At 36.5% G+C, this 19,762-nt stretch overlaps 2 protein-coding genes across 2 annotated transcripts; both read left to right on the plus strand.

Moving 5' to 3' along the window:
- Positions 1-15,877: 15,877 nt before the first annotated feature.
- On the plus strand, positions 15,878-16,507 carry LOC141691832 (uncharacterized). Its single transcript, XM_074496585.1, has one exon. The coding sequence runs from the start codon at positions 15,878-15,880 to the stop codon at positions 16,505-16,507; it is 630 nt and encodes a 209-aa protein (XP_074352686.1).
- Positions 16,508-18,795: 2,288 nt separating this feature from the next.
- On the plus strand, positions 18,796-19,212 carry LOC141691833 (uncharacterized). Its single transcript, XM_074496586.1, has one exon. It carries the CDS (start codon positions 18,796-18,798, stop codon positions 19,210-19,212), a length of 417 nt encoding a protein of 138 aa, XP_074352687.1.
- The last annotated feature ends 550 nt before the right edge of the window (positions 19,213-19,762 follow it).

Here is a 19,762-nt window from a genome sequence, read left to right on the forward strand (position 1 = left end):
CCATTTTTATATTTTTTATAGATAACGAAAATTCGATAAATTTTCATTTTTTTAGTTTTTCACATTTTCAAATTTTAGCATTATATTTGTTTATTAAAATTTAAACTTGATAAAATAAATTGGACAAGTACAAGAAAAATAAAACATTAAATAATTTATTTCATTCAAACATAAATGGAGTACATTCAAATATTTTTTCAAAAAAAATACATAATAACATTTTATGTCGATGAGAATGATCAAACTTTAACGGTGTTGGAAGAACCGCCTTTATCACCCTTATCGTCGTCTTTCTTTTTCTTCGACTTTTCCGCCTTCGCTTTAGCTTCATTTTCTTTTTTTTTCTTGCGCTCAAGCACCATTTGAATACGGCGGAGAGCTATTGCCATGTCTTCGTCTCCTTCGGGCCCGTCGTAAGCCACACCATCGATAATTACCTTATTATTGTCATAATCATAGTAGAAAACCATTTTTCGGAAATTAGAGAAGATAATGTTGAAGAGAAAATGTAGAATAAAAATAGAGAAGAGAATGTTGAAAAAAAATGAGATGAGGCAGGACTATTTATAGGTGAAAATCTGAATTTTAAAATTCACAAGCTTCTGCCGCAATGAAACATTGCGGCGTGTCGGTCAAGCTTCTGCTCTATTGACCAGTCAATTCAACTGCCGCAATGTTTCATTGCGGCAATTTCAACAGTCAAATGAAATGTTTTCAGCAAATTTTTTTTTGTGCCAAATTTAATTTTGTGAATTTTAAAATTCTTATTAATATTGGCACAAAAATAAGTTTTGCACAAAAAATAAGTTTGACTGTTGATAAATTTTTTAAACTAAAATAACTCAATTCACTAAAAAGTATAAAATTAATAATATTATTTTTTAAACTAAAATTATTCATACGATAATTTAAAGAAAAAGTACCGAAAAAATTAAATTGATAAATTTATTATTAAAATTGATAATATTTTAATATATTACTACTACTTATATTTAATGTTAACATATTTTAAAAAATTAATTACTGTTGAACATTAATATTATTTTTATACTTATATAAATAAGTTAAATATTAGAATAAGCTAAAGAGAGGGGCAGTTTGGACATTAAAAACTGGGAGCCTAACCAAAAATGAAACATTGCGGCCCAACAATGAAACATTGCGGAATGCGCAATGTTTCCTGTGCATGGAAACATCCCGCAATATTTCATTACGGAAGGCAAGACCCGCATTGAAACATTGTTTTCCCCGCAATGTTTCATTGCTGTGGGTTGGCTGGCTGTCCCCCCCAACCCACGTTGGCTCCTGATTAATTCCCTAATATAATTATATCCCTTATATATACACATATAAAAGAGTGTGCAGGGCCAATCAGGTTAAATACACCTACTTTAACTAATACTCCTCTATTTTTTAATACTAGCCTGTTACCCTCGCACGTTTATTTTAGATAATTATAATTTTATTTTTTCTTTATTTTATTAATTATATTTTTCTTAAAAGAATAAATATGTTGGAATAAATATAGCTGAATATGTATTTCATTATATTATAATAGTTATTTATAATAAATAGGTTTGGAAATAAATAAGTTCACAAAATGAAAATAGGTTCTGAAAAATATATATTTGGCCCAATAAAATAATAAAAGATTTGGCGAGCCTTAATTTATATAATAATTGATTAAGAGTATTTTGTAAATATAAAAATTATTAAATAAGAATAATTAAGTAAATTAATGAAGGTTCGTACTAACCAAACCTTTAATGTCTCGTCTATTATAAAATAGCTAAGATATTATAGTATACATTCATAATATCGTATAGTATATATTAAAGAGTAGCGGTAGGTATCCAAAATTGATTTCCGAAATATTTATTCATATACGCACATGTATACACACGGTGTCTCATATAATTATTAAAAATATTACCATTTACATAGATTGCACATAAGTAATTGGAAAATATTTTGGGTACATGACATTTTACTAAATTAAAATATAAATATGGGCTGGAGTTGGAAGTTAGGAAAATGAAGTGGGGTGGGCCTGAAGTAGTTATGGATACAAGCGATGTCTTGGTGGGCTCAGATATGCTTAACGAAAGTAACATACATAATGAAACTGTTCTTTCTTATATGGATTGTTCAGCATCATCTCAACTTGATTTGGCTAAGCTTGCACAACAAGCTAGCCAGCCATTATGAATCCTTTAAGTTGGAACTGTCGAGGGTTGGGGAACCTTCGAACAGTTCGAGTGCTTGAGGATGTTATAAAGTCTGTGAAACCCATGTTTTTATTTTTGTCTGAAACCAAGGTAGATGGGAATAAAATAGAGGAATTATGTGAGAAACATTGTTTCTCAGATTGTTTTGTTGTTAATAGAGTAGGGCGGGGTGATGGATTAACAGTGATGTGGAAGTCGACAGTGAAGTGTAGAGTTACTGATTTTTCAAACAATCATATAGATGTGGCCTTTTTATAAAAGGATCAACCAATTTGGAGGCTTTCGTGCTTTTATGGCATGCCAGAGAAGGAAAGAAGACAAGAGTCATGGGATCTGTTAGTCCCTTAACAATATAGCAAGAATTATAGAAGGGGGGTTGAATGGAATTCTTGAACCTTTTTCTTGAAATAAAAATGTTCAACTCGATTATAGATATATTTGTTTTGATTAGCACAATGCGGAATGTAAACTTAATTGAATCAAAACATAAGTAATTGAAAACAAGAGTCTTTAAAAACTTTCTGGTGGATTTAAACCATTCCACCAGAGATATATATAATATATCGAGAGGACTCTGTGTGCAGAAATGCTCACAGCTGCTTACAAATGGAAATACTGAGAATACAGGAAATGCTAAGGATTCTGCTTACAAAGATTTCTGTGTTTTTGTGTTTCTCAGCTATCTCAGTTATATTTTTATTTGCTACTCTCTTGGTTTATATAATACCAAGATTACAAAATCAAAAAGACTGAACAAATATAAAATCTAACAGTCTTAAGCTTTGCTGCTTTTCGTCCTCTATTACCCAGTTAATGGGCTTCCACAGTGTGTTTGTATACATCTCGATGGCTGTGTGTCAGCTTTCACTGTTCAACTGCTGTTTGAATTCTTCATATGATCATCCGTCGACTTTTAGAATATCCGTTGATGATTTAATTGATCATCCGTCGACTGCTATATTAAACATCCGTTGATAGTCATTTGATCATCCGTCGTTGGCTTTGTTAATCATCCGTCGGTAGCTATTTTGCCACTTGACTCTATATCACTTATGCAGAATTACAAGACATCATTTATGTACAATTAATCAACCTATTCTGCATATCTAGTTAAAGTCAACATGACTTATATGCTACTACAGATTCTATACAAAGGTGCATACATAACTGTGCTACAAACTTATTATTACATAAGCTACTCACTCGATGGATAATAAGTTAATCATCCGTCGGGACTATAATGAGTTATCCATCGGGACTATAATTCTTATCCGTCGAGTGCTACATAATATCACTAAGTAAAATCTACTTAGATGTTTTGTTTATGAAATCATCAAGTACACAACATATGCACAACAATCTCCCCCAATTTATGTCTACTGGAATTGTAGCCATAAATTAAGAGATACTTGATGATAACAAAACATCCTGAACATATATCTTTAAAGATAAGTAGATAAAACTGAAAGTGCTTCAATTAATTAAAATGAACAAGGTTTGACTCACAGTCAATTCAAGATGCCCCTCTAGCCTGAGCAGATTTTTCTAGTTCCTTGAAGGTCTGGATCTTCTTCTAAGCTTTCTGTTATTTTCTTCAATTTGATTCTGGAGCTGCCTATGGAAATCTAGTTCATCAGATTCTGAGAGATCTAGCTTTTCTTGCATTTCCAAGAGAGTCTCATTGCTAGAGATACTCAATTGGTCTTCTAATCTGAAGAATCTTCTTACACCCTTGTCATCCATGAATTCCATCAGCCAGTAGGGCCTTAGATGCACTCTTCTCCCCGTGTATGGGATGATTAGAGTCTTTGGGAGTGCATCTTTAGCTCTAACACTCCTCAGCTCTTCAATCTTCTTCAATACTAGTCTTCTTGCAGTTACATTGAACCCAAAGTTTTTCTTGAAGGATGAATAGACTTTAATCAGCACAACTTGGCTTTCTTGAAGAATCCTGTGAAGTGGCCACTGAATCTCCCTTCCTCCTTTGTACTTGAACACCAACCTTTCAGGTAGGTTTCTGTATGCATCAATTGCCCTTACTTCATCCAATTCATCCAGATAAAGATTTAGATCTGAAAATTCTTTGATGTCACACAAGTACAAGTAGTCTCCCCTGTTGACCTTGGGTTGAGCTTTAACTACTGACTTGGATTTGAGAGGTGACAGCTTCACTTTCTTGACTGCCCTTGACTTTGTCCTTTTTGGCTTGCTAAGGATTGGTAAGTTGAAGTCAGGAATTGGTATTTTATCCCACTCCATTGGCTCATCCTTTAGCATAATAGGTTCACCATGTATGTTCCTGTAAGGATCCACCACCCTTATGTCTTCAAATACCACAGAGGGCTTTGATGCTTGAGTTGTAGCTGGAGTGGATTCCTTAGGAAATTGATCTTTCAATTCCTTGTCAACAACATCCAGTTTCCTTTTTGTTCTTCTAGCCAATTCTTTCTTCCTTGGGGATTTCTTCTGTTCTTCAATTTTCTTCTTTGATTCAGCAGCTTCTGATGGTTGAGAGGGAATTTGTGGAGAAGAGTTTACAGCCTGTTGCTTGGCCAAGATAGAAATCTGTTCTTTCTTTTGTTTAGACTTCTTTGCATCTAGAGCAGCTTGCCTCTTTTCCTGCTTTAATCTGGCTTTTTCTTCTTTCTTTGCTTGAGCAAATTGTGGATGTCCAGCTACCACACAAATTTCCTTTCCATTTCTGAATATCTTAGCAATTCTCCTTTTTGAAGCTGAATCAGCTGGATCTTTATAGAAGACAATAGATCTTGATAGAAGCTTCTTTTCATCAGGCTTGGGTGTCTCATACACAGTGTCCATAGGGTTCTTCCAAGATGATTTTGGATAATTTGCCCTTGGTTTAAGAATTGTTTCAGCCTTTGTAGACTTGATGTAGGAAGATTGTCCTTTTTCCAGATAGTTCATGCTTATCTCATTCACACTGATTGGCTTGACATGAGAGTGATGGATGGCTGACTGAACTGGCTCTTTGACTAGTTCAAACTTTTTCTGTATCTCCTCATCAATCTTATTCCAGATGATCAAACTCAACTTTCCTTTTTCAGTAACTTTCAAATTTGCTGCTGCTGCTTTAATTAGATCTATACCATCTGCAACTGTTGGCTTGGAGACTGTAATTAAAGGTACAATTACTTTGCTGATTTGTACTTGAAATTTCTTCTCCCCCTCAGTTGGTCCTTTCTCCCCCTTACTTGATTCTCTCTAGCCCTTTTTGTTATCATCAAGTTGAGGAGTTAGGCCTTGTGTTTTAGCCAGTTGCATGAGAAGATTTATCTGAGTCTGTTGATTTTGAAGAAGGATAGCCACTGAATTCTCAATAACTTGAACTCTGTTTTCCAGCTTGGCTAGCTTCTTTTCAGAATCTGATTCTCTCCTCAATCTTAGTAATAGATCTTGCATGGTACTATATGGCATTACTGAATCCAGCTTCTCAGAATTGTATGTCTTCAAGTCAGCTATGTCTCTTTTTAGTTCATCCACACTCATATTATGTCTTGAGTGCTGGATCTTCATGAGATGTAGAGAGTCTAGGTGAGCTTGAAAAATAGCCTTGGTACCAGCATCTGAAGTTTCCTGAAGGGCCTTTTGAATAGCCATCACTTGCTTGACCAAAGACACATCAAATTGTCCTGGTATAAATTCCTTTGTCCATGCCCATCCAGGTAAATTTAAAACAGAACTTGGGCCTTCATCTCCCCTAAGTTCATGCTTCCATCCAAAGAAACAAAGTCATCATCATTAGAATTTACTCCAAATTCTTCAGATTGCTCACCAGCTTGAGAAGGCATCCTATTGACATCAGCTTTATCTCTTTGAAGAGATTCTGAGGTGTGTACTAAATTCAAAGTCTGTTCTGCCTCCACATTGCCCTGAGCAGCCAACAATTGATAGGCTGACACAGGATTAGTGAAAGTGTCAGCATCCAAGAAAATGTTATCAATTTCAGCTTTGTAATGTTGCTGAAATTGTCTTCCCTTTTCAGCATCATTCACAATCATTGACTCACTAGCAATGGATGGATCCACCCTTATTTCTCCTGTACCTGCCTTTCTCTCATAATCTCTCTTTCGTTACATCAGGGTCTCACCCTGGCTCCCCACCCTCACACCCTCACCTTCACCTACTAAGGTGGGACTCCTCTCACTCACTTTTGCCAATCCTGAATAAATGGATTGCTGAGATTCACTCTTTTCCTCTCCTTTTGTCTGAGAGCAACCCAGCCTCTCACTCAATGCACTCTCCTCTCTCAGTCCTAAGAGTGACTGTATTACCACTAAATCTTCTGCACTAGAAATAATTGAAGTTTGAAGTTGTGCAGAGAAACTCGACGGATAAGTGATATCCATCGGGTGAGTGGTAAAGCTATCCGACGGATAACTGCTGTTAAGCTTATCCGTCGAGATACAATCACTACTCGACGAATGAGCAATATCCATCGAGAGAGTAGAAATGAATGAGGTGGGAAGAGAAACTATTGTTGACTCTGTGTTGATTGAAGTTATTTGAGGCACAGCTGTCACAATAGTATCTGAAAGAATTGGCAAGTGAGCCAGCAAATCATCTAAAAGATGATGCTCACTTGCACTAGATTTTGGCTTCCCCAATAGAGTTAAAAAAGGGGAATCAAGAATTGAAGTGTTTATCATATCCACTTCCAGAGAGTTTGTTGGTGAGTATGGTGTTTCAGAGGCTTCTATTATAAGAGATTTTGGCTGTGACTCCACATTTATTGGAGCCACATCAATCTGAATTTGAGAAAGTACAGGGACTGTGTCTTTAGCACCAGTTTGCACTGTGTGTGTGCCCTGTGCATCCCCAGTTATTTTGGATTTCTTCTTTCTTGTGTAAGTTTGGGGTGAGCTTGTATCCCTAACCCTTTTAGCCTGTGTTCTTGGCTAAGAGCTTTGTTCAATAGCCACATCCTTTTGGGAGGATGCAGCTAGAAGAGAGCTTTTGTCCTTTTTAAGCACTGCACTTTGTTGGGAAACTGCAGTGTGGCTAGGCTGGGATTCACTCAACTCTCCAACCTTATCCTTGGGGTTTCTTTGATGTTCACCCCTTCCCTCACCTAACTGACCCTCATTCACACTCCCCTCTTTGGCTTTGGTAGATTTTTCAACTGGTACCTTTTGAGAGATACCAGAGGGGGTTTTCTTTGACTTGTATTTGGAAATTACAGTTGTTTTGGCAGCTTTGGTAGGCAACTGTTTGGTCATTGTCACAGTTGCCATAGCTACTCCTGAACTCAAAGAAATTGAGGAGATTAGAATAGTTGAGGGTATGGATGAACTTACCTCACTTACCTGAGGTGTCTGCATTACAGGGAAGTAGAACATTGGCACATCCCTATGATGGTTGGCTCTGTTCAAATGTGCAATGATTCTTCTCTTTTGAACCCAACAAGCTAATTTGTTGTTTGGGTTCTCAAGTACAATCTCTGGACAAAGATGGTTAGCCAATAGCATAAAAAATCTAGCATAATATACATTCTTTCCCCTTTTGGCTAACTCACCTAGTTTAAAACCTAACTCATACAAGACAAGGTCACTGAAGTTGTAAAATTTATCTGTAACTAGCATGTATAGCATGTTAAGCATGGAAATGTTCATAGAATCAAAATTACTGATTTTACCAGAGAAAACTTTAGTCACAACATCACACATGAAACTCCATTCCTTCCTAAGACCTAATCTTCTAATATCACTTAGCTTAGTAGTAGGAAGTGCATAATGCATGGAGTTAAGCATATTGATAATATCAGTGTCATTGTGTGGTGAAGTTACATTATCATCAGGAATTTTGAAATATGCTTTTATCACATCACTATTGATACATAACTCATTACCTTTGATAGTTAGAGTGATGGTTTTGTCAGTAGAGTTGTAGATTGCAGTGGTCCACATCTCTTCAACAACTTCACAGAAAATTGTGGGTGATTCAAGCATGGCATGGCTTAACTTGCAGTTCTTCACAAAGTCCATCATCTTGTGGTAGTCTTCTGATTGTTGAATACCCTTATTAACCAAAGCAGTGAAGTTGTTCTTCTCATAAATGAACCCAGTCTGAGACATAATCTTTACTACATGTGCCATTGTTAGAGAATGAAAGCTTGAAGAGAAAGAGGATATTTGCTTGAGAGAGAATAAAATAAAAGCAGTTGAATTTGAGAATGATAAAAGAAAATAATTGGAATGAAATAAGCTTTTATACTATCTCAAAAACAACGGATGAAAATAATAAAGAAAAGTAAATTACCCAATAGAAATTGCCTAAAATAGCCGTTTAAAAAATAAACTGTAAAAATTCCACCCATTATCCGTCGTGTAATACTTACAAACTGTAAGTATACTCGATGGATAATGTTCAGGGAATTAACGGTTAAGATTTAAACAATTCGACGAATGAGGATAAACTGTTATCCGTCGAGTTTCAAAAGATTCCAGAAAAGTAATTGATTTTTATTTGCAAATAGTATATCGACGGATGACTCAACTCGATGGATAATGGTCATCCGTCGAGATGCAAATTTCGATTCAACCAAAATTTCATCCATGACTAAAAATTAGTTAAATTTCTGGCTACATTTCAACTTGCAAAATAACTCAGATAAATTCAAGAGTAATTAAGCATACCTAACTCACTTACCAATCTTGAAAAGGTGAATTCATCCAGTGGCTTGGTAAAGATGTCTGCAAGTTGCTTCTCACTTGGAACAAAATGTAACTCTACAATACCATTCATTACATGTTCCCTTATGAAATGGTACTTTATGTCTATGTGCTTTGTCCTTGAATGTTGCACTGGATTTTCAGTGATGGCAATTGCACTTGTGTTATCACAGAAAATAGGAATCCTCTCAACTTGCAAACCATAGTCTAGCAATTGATTTTTCATCCATAAAATATGTGCACAGCAACTGCCAGCAGCAATATATTCAGCTTCAGCTGCAGAAGTGGAAACTGAATGTTGCTTTTTACTGAACCAGGACACAAGCTTGTTTCCTAGAAATTGACAAGTTCCTGTTGTGCTTTTTCTGTCAACTCTGCAACCTGCATAATCTGCATCTGAATAACCAGTTATATCAAAACCAGAATCTCTAGGATACCAAATGCAAAGTTTTGGTGTTCCCTTGAGATATCTGAAAATTCTCTTAATAGCTATCAAGTGAGACTCTCTAGGATCAGCCTGAAATCTAGCACATAAACATGTAGCAAACATTATATCTGGCCTACTAGCTGTTAAGTACAGAAGTGAGCCAACCATGCCTCTATAGCTTGAAATATCCACAGACTTTTCAATAGTGTTTAGTTCAAGCTTAGTTGCAGTGACCATGGGAGTTTTTGCAGATGTGCAATCCATTAGATCAAACTTCTTTAAAAGATCAAAAATATATTTAGTTTGACTACTGAATATTCCATCACTAACTTGCTTAACTTGTAGACCAAAAAAGTAAGTTAGTTCTTCCATCATACTCATTTCATACTTACTTTGCTTCAGTTTGGCAAACTTTTTACAAAGTTTCTCATCTGTAGAGCCAAAAATAATATCATCTACATAAATTTGAACAAGTATGCTAGAGCCATTAACATTTCTGAAAAATAAAGTTTTATCTACAGTACCTATTGTGAAGTGATTTTCCAAAAGGAACTTTGATAAAGTGTCATACCAGGCTCTAGGTGCTTGCTTCAGTCCATAAAGTGCTTTCAGTAGATAATAGATATACTCTGGAAAATTTGGATCTTCAAAGCCAGGAGGTTGACTAACATACACTTCTTCCTCTAAATCTCCATTCAGAAAGGCACTTTTGACATCCATTTGATAGACCTTAAAATTGGCATGGGCTGCATAGGCTAAGAAGATTCTGATGGCTTCAAGTCTTGCAACAGGAGCAAATGTTTCATCAAAATCTATTCCTTCTTGCTGGCAATAGCCTTTAGCAACCAATCTTGCTTTGTTCCTTACTACTATGCCATTTTCATCCATCTTGTTTCTGAATACCCATTTGGTGTCTATTGAATTCTTTCCTTTAGGCTTGGGTACCAGCTTCCATACTTTATTCCTTTCAAATTGGTTTAGCTCCTCCTGCATAGCTAAAGTCCAATCAGGATCTAACAAAGCTTCTTCTACCTTCTTGGGTTCTTCCTTTGACAGAAAGCTGCTGTATAGACATTCTTCCTGAGTTGCTCTTCTTGTTTGAACTCTAGAAGAAACATCACCAATAATCAGTTCAAAGGGGTGATCTTTTGTCCATTTCCTTGTTTGAGGTAGATTAACTCTAGATGAAGAGACCTCAATATTGTCTTGATGTGTGATTGAGTTTTGATTGCTAGAAACTCCCCCTGAGTTTGTGGATCTTTGATTTGAGAAATGGGTACTATCTATGGGTGATCTTCCTTGACTTCCTGCTCCTTTTGATAACCCGACGGATGGTGAATTTTGAGTACCGACGGATGAGGCAGGTTGTCTACCGACGGATAACACAGATTGCCTTCCGACGGATGAAGCATTTTGCAACTCGACGGATGTTGAGTTTTGTGCTTCATTGGTGGTAGATTTGTCTGCATTATCCTTAGACACTGTTTCTTGATCACTCTCATCATCACTTCCATCACTGACCATCTCAACATTGTCGAATTTGAGGCTCTCATGGTAATCTCCATCTTTCAGTCTCAATCTTTTTATCATCAAACACAACATGTTAGATTCCACAAAAATGTTGGTTCTTAGATTGTAGACTCTATATGCTTTACCAACAGCATATCCAACAAAAATTCCTTCATCTACTTTAGCATCAAACTTCCCATTTTGATCAGTTTGATTTCTCAGAATATAGCATTTACAGCCAAAGACATGAAGAAAGTTTAGAGTTGGTTTCTTGCTCTTGAACAATTGATAAGGAGTCATGCATCTTGCTTGATTAATCAGAGAGATGTTCTGAGTGTAGCATGCAGTGTTTACAGCTTCAGCCCAGAAATATGTTGGTAATTTTGATTCTTCAAGCATTGTCCTTGCAGCTTCAATAAGAGATCTGTTCTTTCTTTCCACTACTCCATTCTGTTGTGGAGTCCTTGCTGCTGAAAACTCATGCAAGATCCCATTTTCCTCACAAAATGCTCTCATAACATAGTTCTTGAACTCAGTTCCATTGTCACTCCTGATTCTTCTAACTTTGAAATCAGGATGATTGTTAACTTGCCTTATGTGATTGATGATGATTTCACTAGCCTCATCTTTAGACTTTAGGAAATATGTTCAAGAGAACTTTGAGAAATCATCTACAATTACTAGGCAAAATCTTTTCTTTGAAATTGACAATACATTGACTGGTCCAAACAAATCCATGTGAAGCAGTTGCAGAGGCTCTTCAATTGCTGAATCGAGTTTCTTCCTGAATGATGCTTTGATCTGCTTCCCTTTTTGGCAGGCATCACACAGTCCATCCTTTGTAAACTCCACTAGAGGAATGCTTCTTACTAGTTCTTTCTTTACCAGCTCATTCATGGTCTTGAAGTTTAAATGGGATAGCTTCTTGTGCCATAGCCAACTTTCATCTTGACTTGCTTTACTGAGAAGACAAGTTACAGATTTTGCTTTAGTTGAGTTGAAGTCAGCTAGGTACACATTTCCTCTTCTCACACCAGTGAGAACCACTTTGTTGTTTTGATTGTTAGTCACAACACAGGCTTCTTTGTTGAAGGTTACTGAGTTGCCTTTGTCACAAAGTTGGCTGATACTCAACAGATTGTGTTTGAGACCATCCACTAAAGCAACCTCTTCAATGATGACATTGTCCTTTGAAATTAAGCCATATCCCACAGTATAACCTTTGCTGTCATCTCCAAAAGTAATACTTGGGCCAGCTCTCTCCTTAAACTCTGTGAGCAGGGTAGAATCACCATTCATGTGTCTTGAGCAACCACTATCCAAGTACCAAAGATTCTTTCTGTTTCCCTGCACACATCAAAATCAAATCAAGTTGATTTTGGTACCCAAGTTTCCTTGGGTCCTGCCTTGTTAGCTTTCTTCTTCTGTTTCTTAGGTCTTAACTCATTTGACTTAGGAATTTCAGATTCTTCCTTAGTCATTTGGGTTGGGCCTTTGAAACCATTTAATGCAACAAAGTTATCATGCATATTATGGCTAACAGGAAATGACATGCTTGGTGCAGACATGTTATTCCAGTAAGGCATGCTAAATGGCATTTGAGGCATATTGTATGCAGCATAATATGGATTAGGTGCGAATGGCATATTAGCAAACTGTGCATTCATGTTCTGTGTAGGCATAACATTAACAGGCATGGGAGGCATGGCATTCATGTTAGGAAATTGAGGTTGAAAAGACTTGGAAGTAGGCATGGCAGATTTGCAATTAACAGACAAATGATTTACACTACCACACTTGACACAGATTTTTCTAGGGGCATATTTATCAGGTGTGTAGTTATTGTGTTTGTTAATTCCTACTTTACCATTCCTATTGTTTTTCTTTTTAGTATCTGTTTTTACCTCTATTTTCTCAAGTCTGTCACTTAACTGTTTGACAGTCATGTGACCAACATTTGCCTTTTTCCCTTTCTTAGCTTGACTTGACTCTCCTGAAACAAAGTTCTTGGAAACAGACCCATACTTATCATTTAACTTGATTAATTTGGCTTTGCTAATGGGTTTGCTTACAGCCGACGGATGAGGATTTTTATCATTCGACGGATAACACTTTTTGTTATCCGACGGATAGTCCTCATAATCCGTCGAGTCTACATCTGTCAGCAACCCATCTACCAAAATAGGTTCTAGTTTCTCTTTATTCTTTTTCCAGGCTTCATCACAAAAAGACTCAATTCCTTGAACTTTGGTGATTTGAGCATGAACATCCCTGGATGTTTTCCATGCTTTAATCACCTCTTATTCACGCTCGAGCTGCTTCTTCAAAATTTCTTCCTTTTTCAAGGACTCAGTTAATTCCTCCTTGGCAATCTTACACTTAATTTTTAGTTTCTCAAACTCAACAAACTGAGACTCAAGCACATTATTCTTCTCACTTAAAAATAAGTTGTTTTCTTTGATTTTAGCATTTTCTTTAGTGAGAGACTTAAGTGTAACACGCAAATGATATAATTCTGTAGATATGTCATTTATTGCATCATTACACTCAGCTTTAGATAAATGTGCAAGGTTTGTAATGATTACCTGATTGCTTGAGGAACTTGTCTCTGTTTCATCAGACTTGGCCATAAGGGCTATATTGACATAGCTAACATCTTCATCTTCATCCAAACCATCAGTTGCCCAATCATTCTCTTGTGTAATAAAAGCCATTTCCTTTTGTTTGAGTAGATCGAAGTATTTTTGCTTATAATCCACAGACTCAAACCTTTTCTTACTGGAATCTGACTTTCTACACTCATTTGCAAAATGCCCTGCCAAGCCACATTTGAAACATTTGAATTTTGACTTATCCACCATGTTTCTATTTGGCTTGGCTGCTCCAAAGTTCTTCTTGAACTTGAGCTTGGAAAATCTTCTTGAAAGAAATGCTAGGTGCTCATCAATGTCCTCCATGTCATCTTGGCTCAATGAATCTTAACTTTCTGCAGCTAGCCCCTTACCCTTATTCTCACAGACCTTTGAAGTTGATTCTACACCTTCCATCTTCACTTCCTTCTCCTTTTCCAGATCAGCAACTAGTGTAATGGATCCTCCTTTCTTCTTTCCTCTCTCCATTCTTTCATCCTGCTCTATCTCAAGCTCATAGGTCTTCAGAATGCCATACAGTCTCTCCAAAGTAAACTCCTTATAATCTTGTGAGTTTCTCAATGAGACTGTCATTGGTTTCCATTCCTTTGGAAGAGATTTGAGAAATTTCAGATTGGAGTCTTTAGTCTGATAGACTTTTCCATGCAACTTAAGAACATTTAGTAGTTTTTGGAATCTACTAAAAATGTCATTGAGTGACTCACTTTCTTCATTGTGAAAATGCTCATATTGCTGAATCAGGAGCTGCATTTTATTTTCTCTTACTTGCTCAGTGCCATCACAAATTATCTGTATTGTGTCCCAAACTTCCTTGGCAGTTTTGCAGTTGATGATGTTATCAAACATGTCTGCATCAACACCATTGAACAGAATGTTCATGGCCTTTTTATCTTTCCTGACTTGTTTAATGTCAGGATCAGACCATTCATGCCTTGGCTTTGGAACATATGGCTCGTTTCCTGTTGCAGCTCTCATTGGAACATGAGGGCCTCTTTCTATGCAGTCCACATAGGCCTCATCTTGAGAAAGTATATGAAGATGCATCTTTACCTTCCAATGATGGTAATTATCTTTATCAAGAAAAGGAATCTTGACTCCAACATCTTTCTTGTTCATCTTGCTAAATTGTTTTGATCTTTAAACTCTTTGTAGATTAAGAACTTGCTTTGATACCAATTGTTAGTCCCTTAACAATACAGCAAGAATTACAGAAGGGGGGTTGAATGGAATTCTTGAACCTTTTTCTTGAAATAAAAATGTTCAACTCGATTATAGATATATTTGTTTTGATTAGCACAATGCGGAATGTAAACTTAATTGAATCAAAACATAAGTAATTAAAAACAAGAGTCTTTAAAAACTTTCTGGTGGATTTAAACAATTCCACCAGAGATATATATAATATATCGAGAGGACTCTGTGTGCAGAAATGCTCACAGCTGCTTACAAATGGAACTACTGAGAATACAGGAAATGCTAAGGATTCTGCTTACAAAGATTTCTCTGTTTTTGTGTTTCTCAGCTATCTCAGTTATATTTTTATTTGCTACTCTCTTGGTTTATATAATACCAAGATTACAAAGTCAAAAAGACTGAACAAATATAAAATCTAACAGTCTTAAGCTTTGCTGCTTTTCATCCTCTATTACCCAGTTAATGGGCTTCCACAGTGTGTTTGTATACATCTCGACGGCTGTGTGTCAGCTTTCACTGTTCAACTGCTGTTTGAATTCTTCATATGATCATCCGTCGACTTTCAGAACATCCGTTAATGATTTAATTGATCATCCGTCGACTACTATATTAAACATCCGTTGATAGTCATTTGATCATCCGTCGATGGCTTTGTTAATCATCCGTCGGTAGCTATTTTGCCACTTGACTCTATATCACTTATGCAGAATTACAAGACATCATTTATGTACAATTAATCAACCTATTCTGCATATCTAGTTAAAGTCAACATAACTTATATGCTACTACAGATTCTATACAAAGGTGCATACATAACTGTGCTACAAACTTATTATAACATAAGCTACTCACTCGATGGATAATAAGTTAATCATCCGTCAGGACTATAATGAGTTATCCGTCGGGACTATAATTCTTATCCGTCGAGTGCTACATAATATCACTAAGTAAAATCTACTTAGATGTTTTGTTTATGAAATCATCAAGTACACAACATATGCACAACAGGATCTCTTGAGGAGGTTGGCAATAAAGGATACGTTCCCTTGGTGCGTGTTTGGAGATTTGAATGATCTTTTATATGCTGCAGATTAGAAAGGTGAACATCCTCATCCCTAGATTTTTTTAGATGGATTCAGGCGAGCTATAGAAGATTGTAACTTGGACGAGCTTGATCTTATGGGAGGAGAATATACTTGGGAGAAGAGTAAAGGCAAGTCGAATTGGATCAGGGAACGGTTAGACAGGGCTTTTGCTTGTAATGAATGGTGGCGTAAATTTCCGTTGTGTACTTTAAGGGTCAATCATACGACTTGTTTAGATCACGATCCTGTTCTGTTGATGTTTTTTGATACGACTGTGTCAAGGAAGCAATTCAGATTTCGGTTTGTGAATTATTGGTTACAGGAACCTATATTTAAAGAGGAAGTGGTTAAGCTTTGGGAAAGTTTACCTCCGATAAATATTATTCCTAAGCTGTTGTCGTTGTCCTCTCTCTTAGCCAAGTGGGGGAAACATTTTTTTCATAAGTTTAGAGACAAAGTTAAAAGCCAAAAGGAGGTTTTAAACAGCCTTATTGATAGGGAAGATGAGGAAGGTGTGAAAGCGTATTTTGAAGAAAGGGAGAAATTAAATGAGCTTCTGCTTCATGAAGAAACGTATTGGAAACAAATGGCCAAGTTGTTTTGGCTTAAAGAAGGGGATGCTAATACGAATTTTTGTCATGCCCAAGCAACAAAACGGAAGAAACTTAATCATGTTGCATACTTGATGAGGGAGAGTGGAGATAAAATTGATAATCATAAGTAGATGTGTGAGATGACTAAGGATTATTTTTAGGGTGTGTTTTCTGGGGAAGATTGTGGTTCCACTTGTTACTGATATGCAGAATAAGGAATTAATAGCAGATTTAACCTTTGAGGAGTTTACAATAGCGATAAAACAAATGCATCCCGACAAGGCTCCTGGGCTAGATGGTTATAGTCTAGCGTTCTTTCAACATTGTTGGGGGATAGTTGGTAAGGAAGTGTTCGATTGCTGCAAAAATTGGTTGGAAGATAGTGTTTTCCCTCCAGATATTAATAATACGAATATAGTGCTCATTCCGAAAAAAGATAAAGTAGAGAAGCTCACCGATGTTCGGCCAATAGCTCTTTGTAATGTGGTGTATAAAATTTTTGCTAAGGTGTTAGCAAATCGACTAAAGTGTATCCTCCGTGGCATTATATCGGAGAATCAATCGACGTTTGTTCCGGGTAGGAGTATCACTGATAATGTGCTAATTGCTTTTGAAATGATCCATTTTATGAAGAAAAGAAAAGGGTGCCAGGATGGAGAAGTAGCATTGAAGCTGTATATTAGTAAGGCTTATGACCGTGTTAAGTGAAATTATCTACGACATAGAATGATAATTATGGGGTTTATTGAAAAATGGATGGGGTGGATTAAAATGTGTGTCACAACGGTGCAATATATGGTAAGTATGAATGGGTCTCAGGTGGGCCTATAAATCCGAGTAGAGGCTTAAGGCAGGGAGACCCACTCTCGCCATATCTCTTTCTCTTTTATGTAGAAGGTTTATCTCATTCGATTAATACTGCAATAAGAAATGGGCATATTTAAGGCTGTAGAATCAGTGTAAATGCTCAGGAAGTGTCTTATTATTCGCTAATGACAGCTTTTTATTTTTTAAAGCAACTGGGGAAGAGTCGTGGGCTGTTAAGAATGTTATGAAGGTGTATGAACAGTAATCGGGACAAGCAGTGAATTTCAATAAATCTGGAGTCTTTTTTAGCTCCAATGTTAGAAGGGACAAACAACATGAGATTTTGAGTATCTTGGGGGTTCAAAATGAACTAAAAGATAACAAGTATCTGGGTTTACCATCATTGATTGGTCGTTCTAAAAAGAAGGTGTTTAGCTTTGTAAAGAAAAGAGTTTGCAAACGGGTACAAGGATGGAGTAATAGTATCTCGAGCGGGTAAAGCTGTCATGATAAAAAATGTAGCACAATCTATTCCTTCGTATTGTATGTCGTGCTTTTTGATTCCTAAGTCACTTGCTCAAGAGATTGAAAGAATTCTAAATGGGTATTGGTGGAAGTCTGGTTCAAATAGTAATAGGGGTTTCTGTTGGCTTTCATGGGATAAGATGTGCACTTCGAGAAGTAAAGGAGGTCTGGGTTTTAGGAGTTTGCATGGCTTTAATATAGCACTGATAGGTAAGCACGTCTGGCATTTTTTAAAGATTCCAGAATACGTTATCATCCTAATACTCATGTGTTGCAAGCTTCACGAGGTCAGGATGCTAGTTTCATCTGGAAGGGCATTTGTGAGGCCAGAGATGAGTTGTGTACATGGTTTAAATGGGTGATGGGAATAGTATAAACATTTTTTCAGATCAATGGTTGAAAGGAAAGGCTGATTACAGAGTCAAAAATCATCATGCAAATAGTAGTAGCAGTGACAAGGTGAATGAATACTTCCGTTCTGATACTAAGCAGTGGGACGTGACTAAAGTACAACAAACTTTTCACGAAGTGGATGCTAGCTGCATTTTGGAAACGAGAATACCTTAAAATCAGGTGCAGGATCGAGTAGCTTGGGTGCATACAATAGATGGGTGTTACGCAGCTAAGTCAGGTTATCATTTCTGGTATGAGAGGCATTATAATAGAGAGGCAGAGGCTGAATCCAAAGGGTGGAAACGATTATGGAAGTTGCAGGTACCTCACAAAGTAAAGTACTTTTTGTGGCGGGTCTGTAAGAATAATATTCCGGTGAAAAATCTTCTTCGAGGTCGAGGTGTACCAACTTCAATTATTTGTCCCATGTGTAGTGAGGATATTGAACATGTACGTCATGTCTTTATGGAGTGTCAATATGTAAAAGGTTGTTGGGATTACATTAGTCGAGATATTGATATAACAGAGGTGGAGGATCTTTTTGTATGGTTGTTGGACAAACTGGGGACAGAAACTGAAGTTAAGCTAGTGCAGATGGCTAAAATTCTCTGGGGGGATATGGTTTGCAAGGAACAAAAGAGTTTGGGATGGGAAGATAATGTCACCTTCAGTAGCAATGGAGATTAGCATGAAGATGGTTTCAGATTGGAGGGAAGCTCAGAGTAAGGCTCAAGGTTATATGCAAATTGTTGGGAATACAGTAGCTAAGGGGCAAGTTAAGTGGCAAAAAACTCCTTCTGGGTGGTACAAAGTGAACGCTGACGCTGCTATACAGGAGGGATCAACATGGTTTAAAGTCGGGATGGTGCTTAAAAATGATAAAGGGGAATTTGTATCTGGTATGCACAAGGGTTTTGAGGAGGAGGTTTCAATTCCGGAAGCGGAGGCAATAGGTTTGTATGAAGCCTTGATGTGGATTGATGATATGGGAATTCAACAAGTGATTCTGGAGTGTGATTCACTAGTAGTAGTGAATGCTTTGATTAAAAGTACTACGTTTGTTTCTGAAGTTGGGACTACTCTTGAGTTTTGTAGATCCATATTTCGCTAACGTAGTGATATGAAGGTTCAACATGTTCGTAGAAAAACTAATAGGGTAGCTCATAACATAGCTAGGCTTCCCTGTATGCTGAGAATGGGCTATTTTACCTCCCCTCCTCCCTGTGTGTTGGAGTCTATTATGTATGATTATTCCTTTAATTAATGGAATTTTTTTTAAAAAAAAATCAAAATAAATGTAATTAAGTAAATAATATATATATATAAACAACTAAATAATGTCGATAAGGAAAATAGAAGACTTTTGAGGGATCTACACAGGCGGTCGGGATTCGGGACAGGTCTCGGGAGAGTTGTATGAACATGAATTATTTTCGGTGATCGTGTGAGACCTATAAGATATATATGATGTTTGTATGTATATTGGTGCTTAATTTGTGTCTTCTTATATTTAATTAAAAATAAATTTCATTAAAAAATTTAAGATTTTTTTTAGAAATAATTCGATAAAAACAGCATGTACAAAAAGATAGGTTCGACGACCAAATTATCAATATTTCGGTTATTATATAATAACTATAATCCGTGCGATGCACGATTAT

The sequence above is a fragment of the Apium graveolens genome, chromosome 10, assembly GCF_009905375.1.
Source record: "Apium graveolens cultivar Ventura chromosome 10, ASM990537v1, whole genome shotgun sequence".
NCBI lineage: Eukaryota > Viridiplantae > Streptophyta > Magnoliopsida > Apiales > Apiaceae > Apium > Apium graveolens.

Excerpts from the sequence above, each read along its gene's own strand:
- LOC141691832 (XM_074496585.1), top strand. The coding sequence starts at position 15,878 with ATGGGAGGAGAATATACTTGGGAGAAGAGTAAAGGCAAGTCGAATTGG.
- LOC141691833 (XM_074496586.1), top strand. The coding sequence starts at position 18,796 with ATGGTTTCAGATTGGAGGGAAGCTCAGAGTAAGGCTCAAGGTTATATG.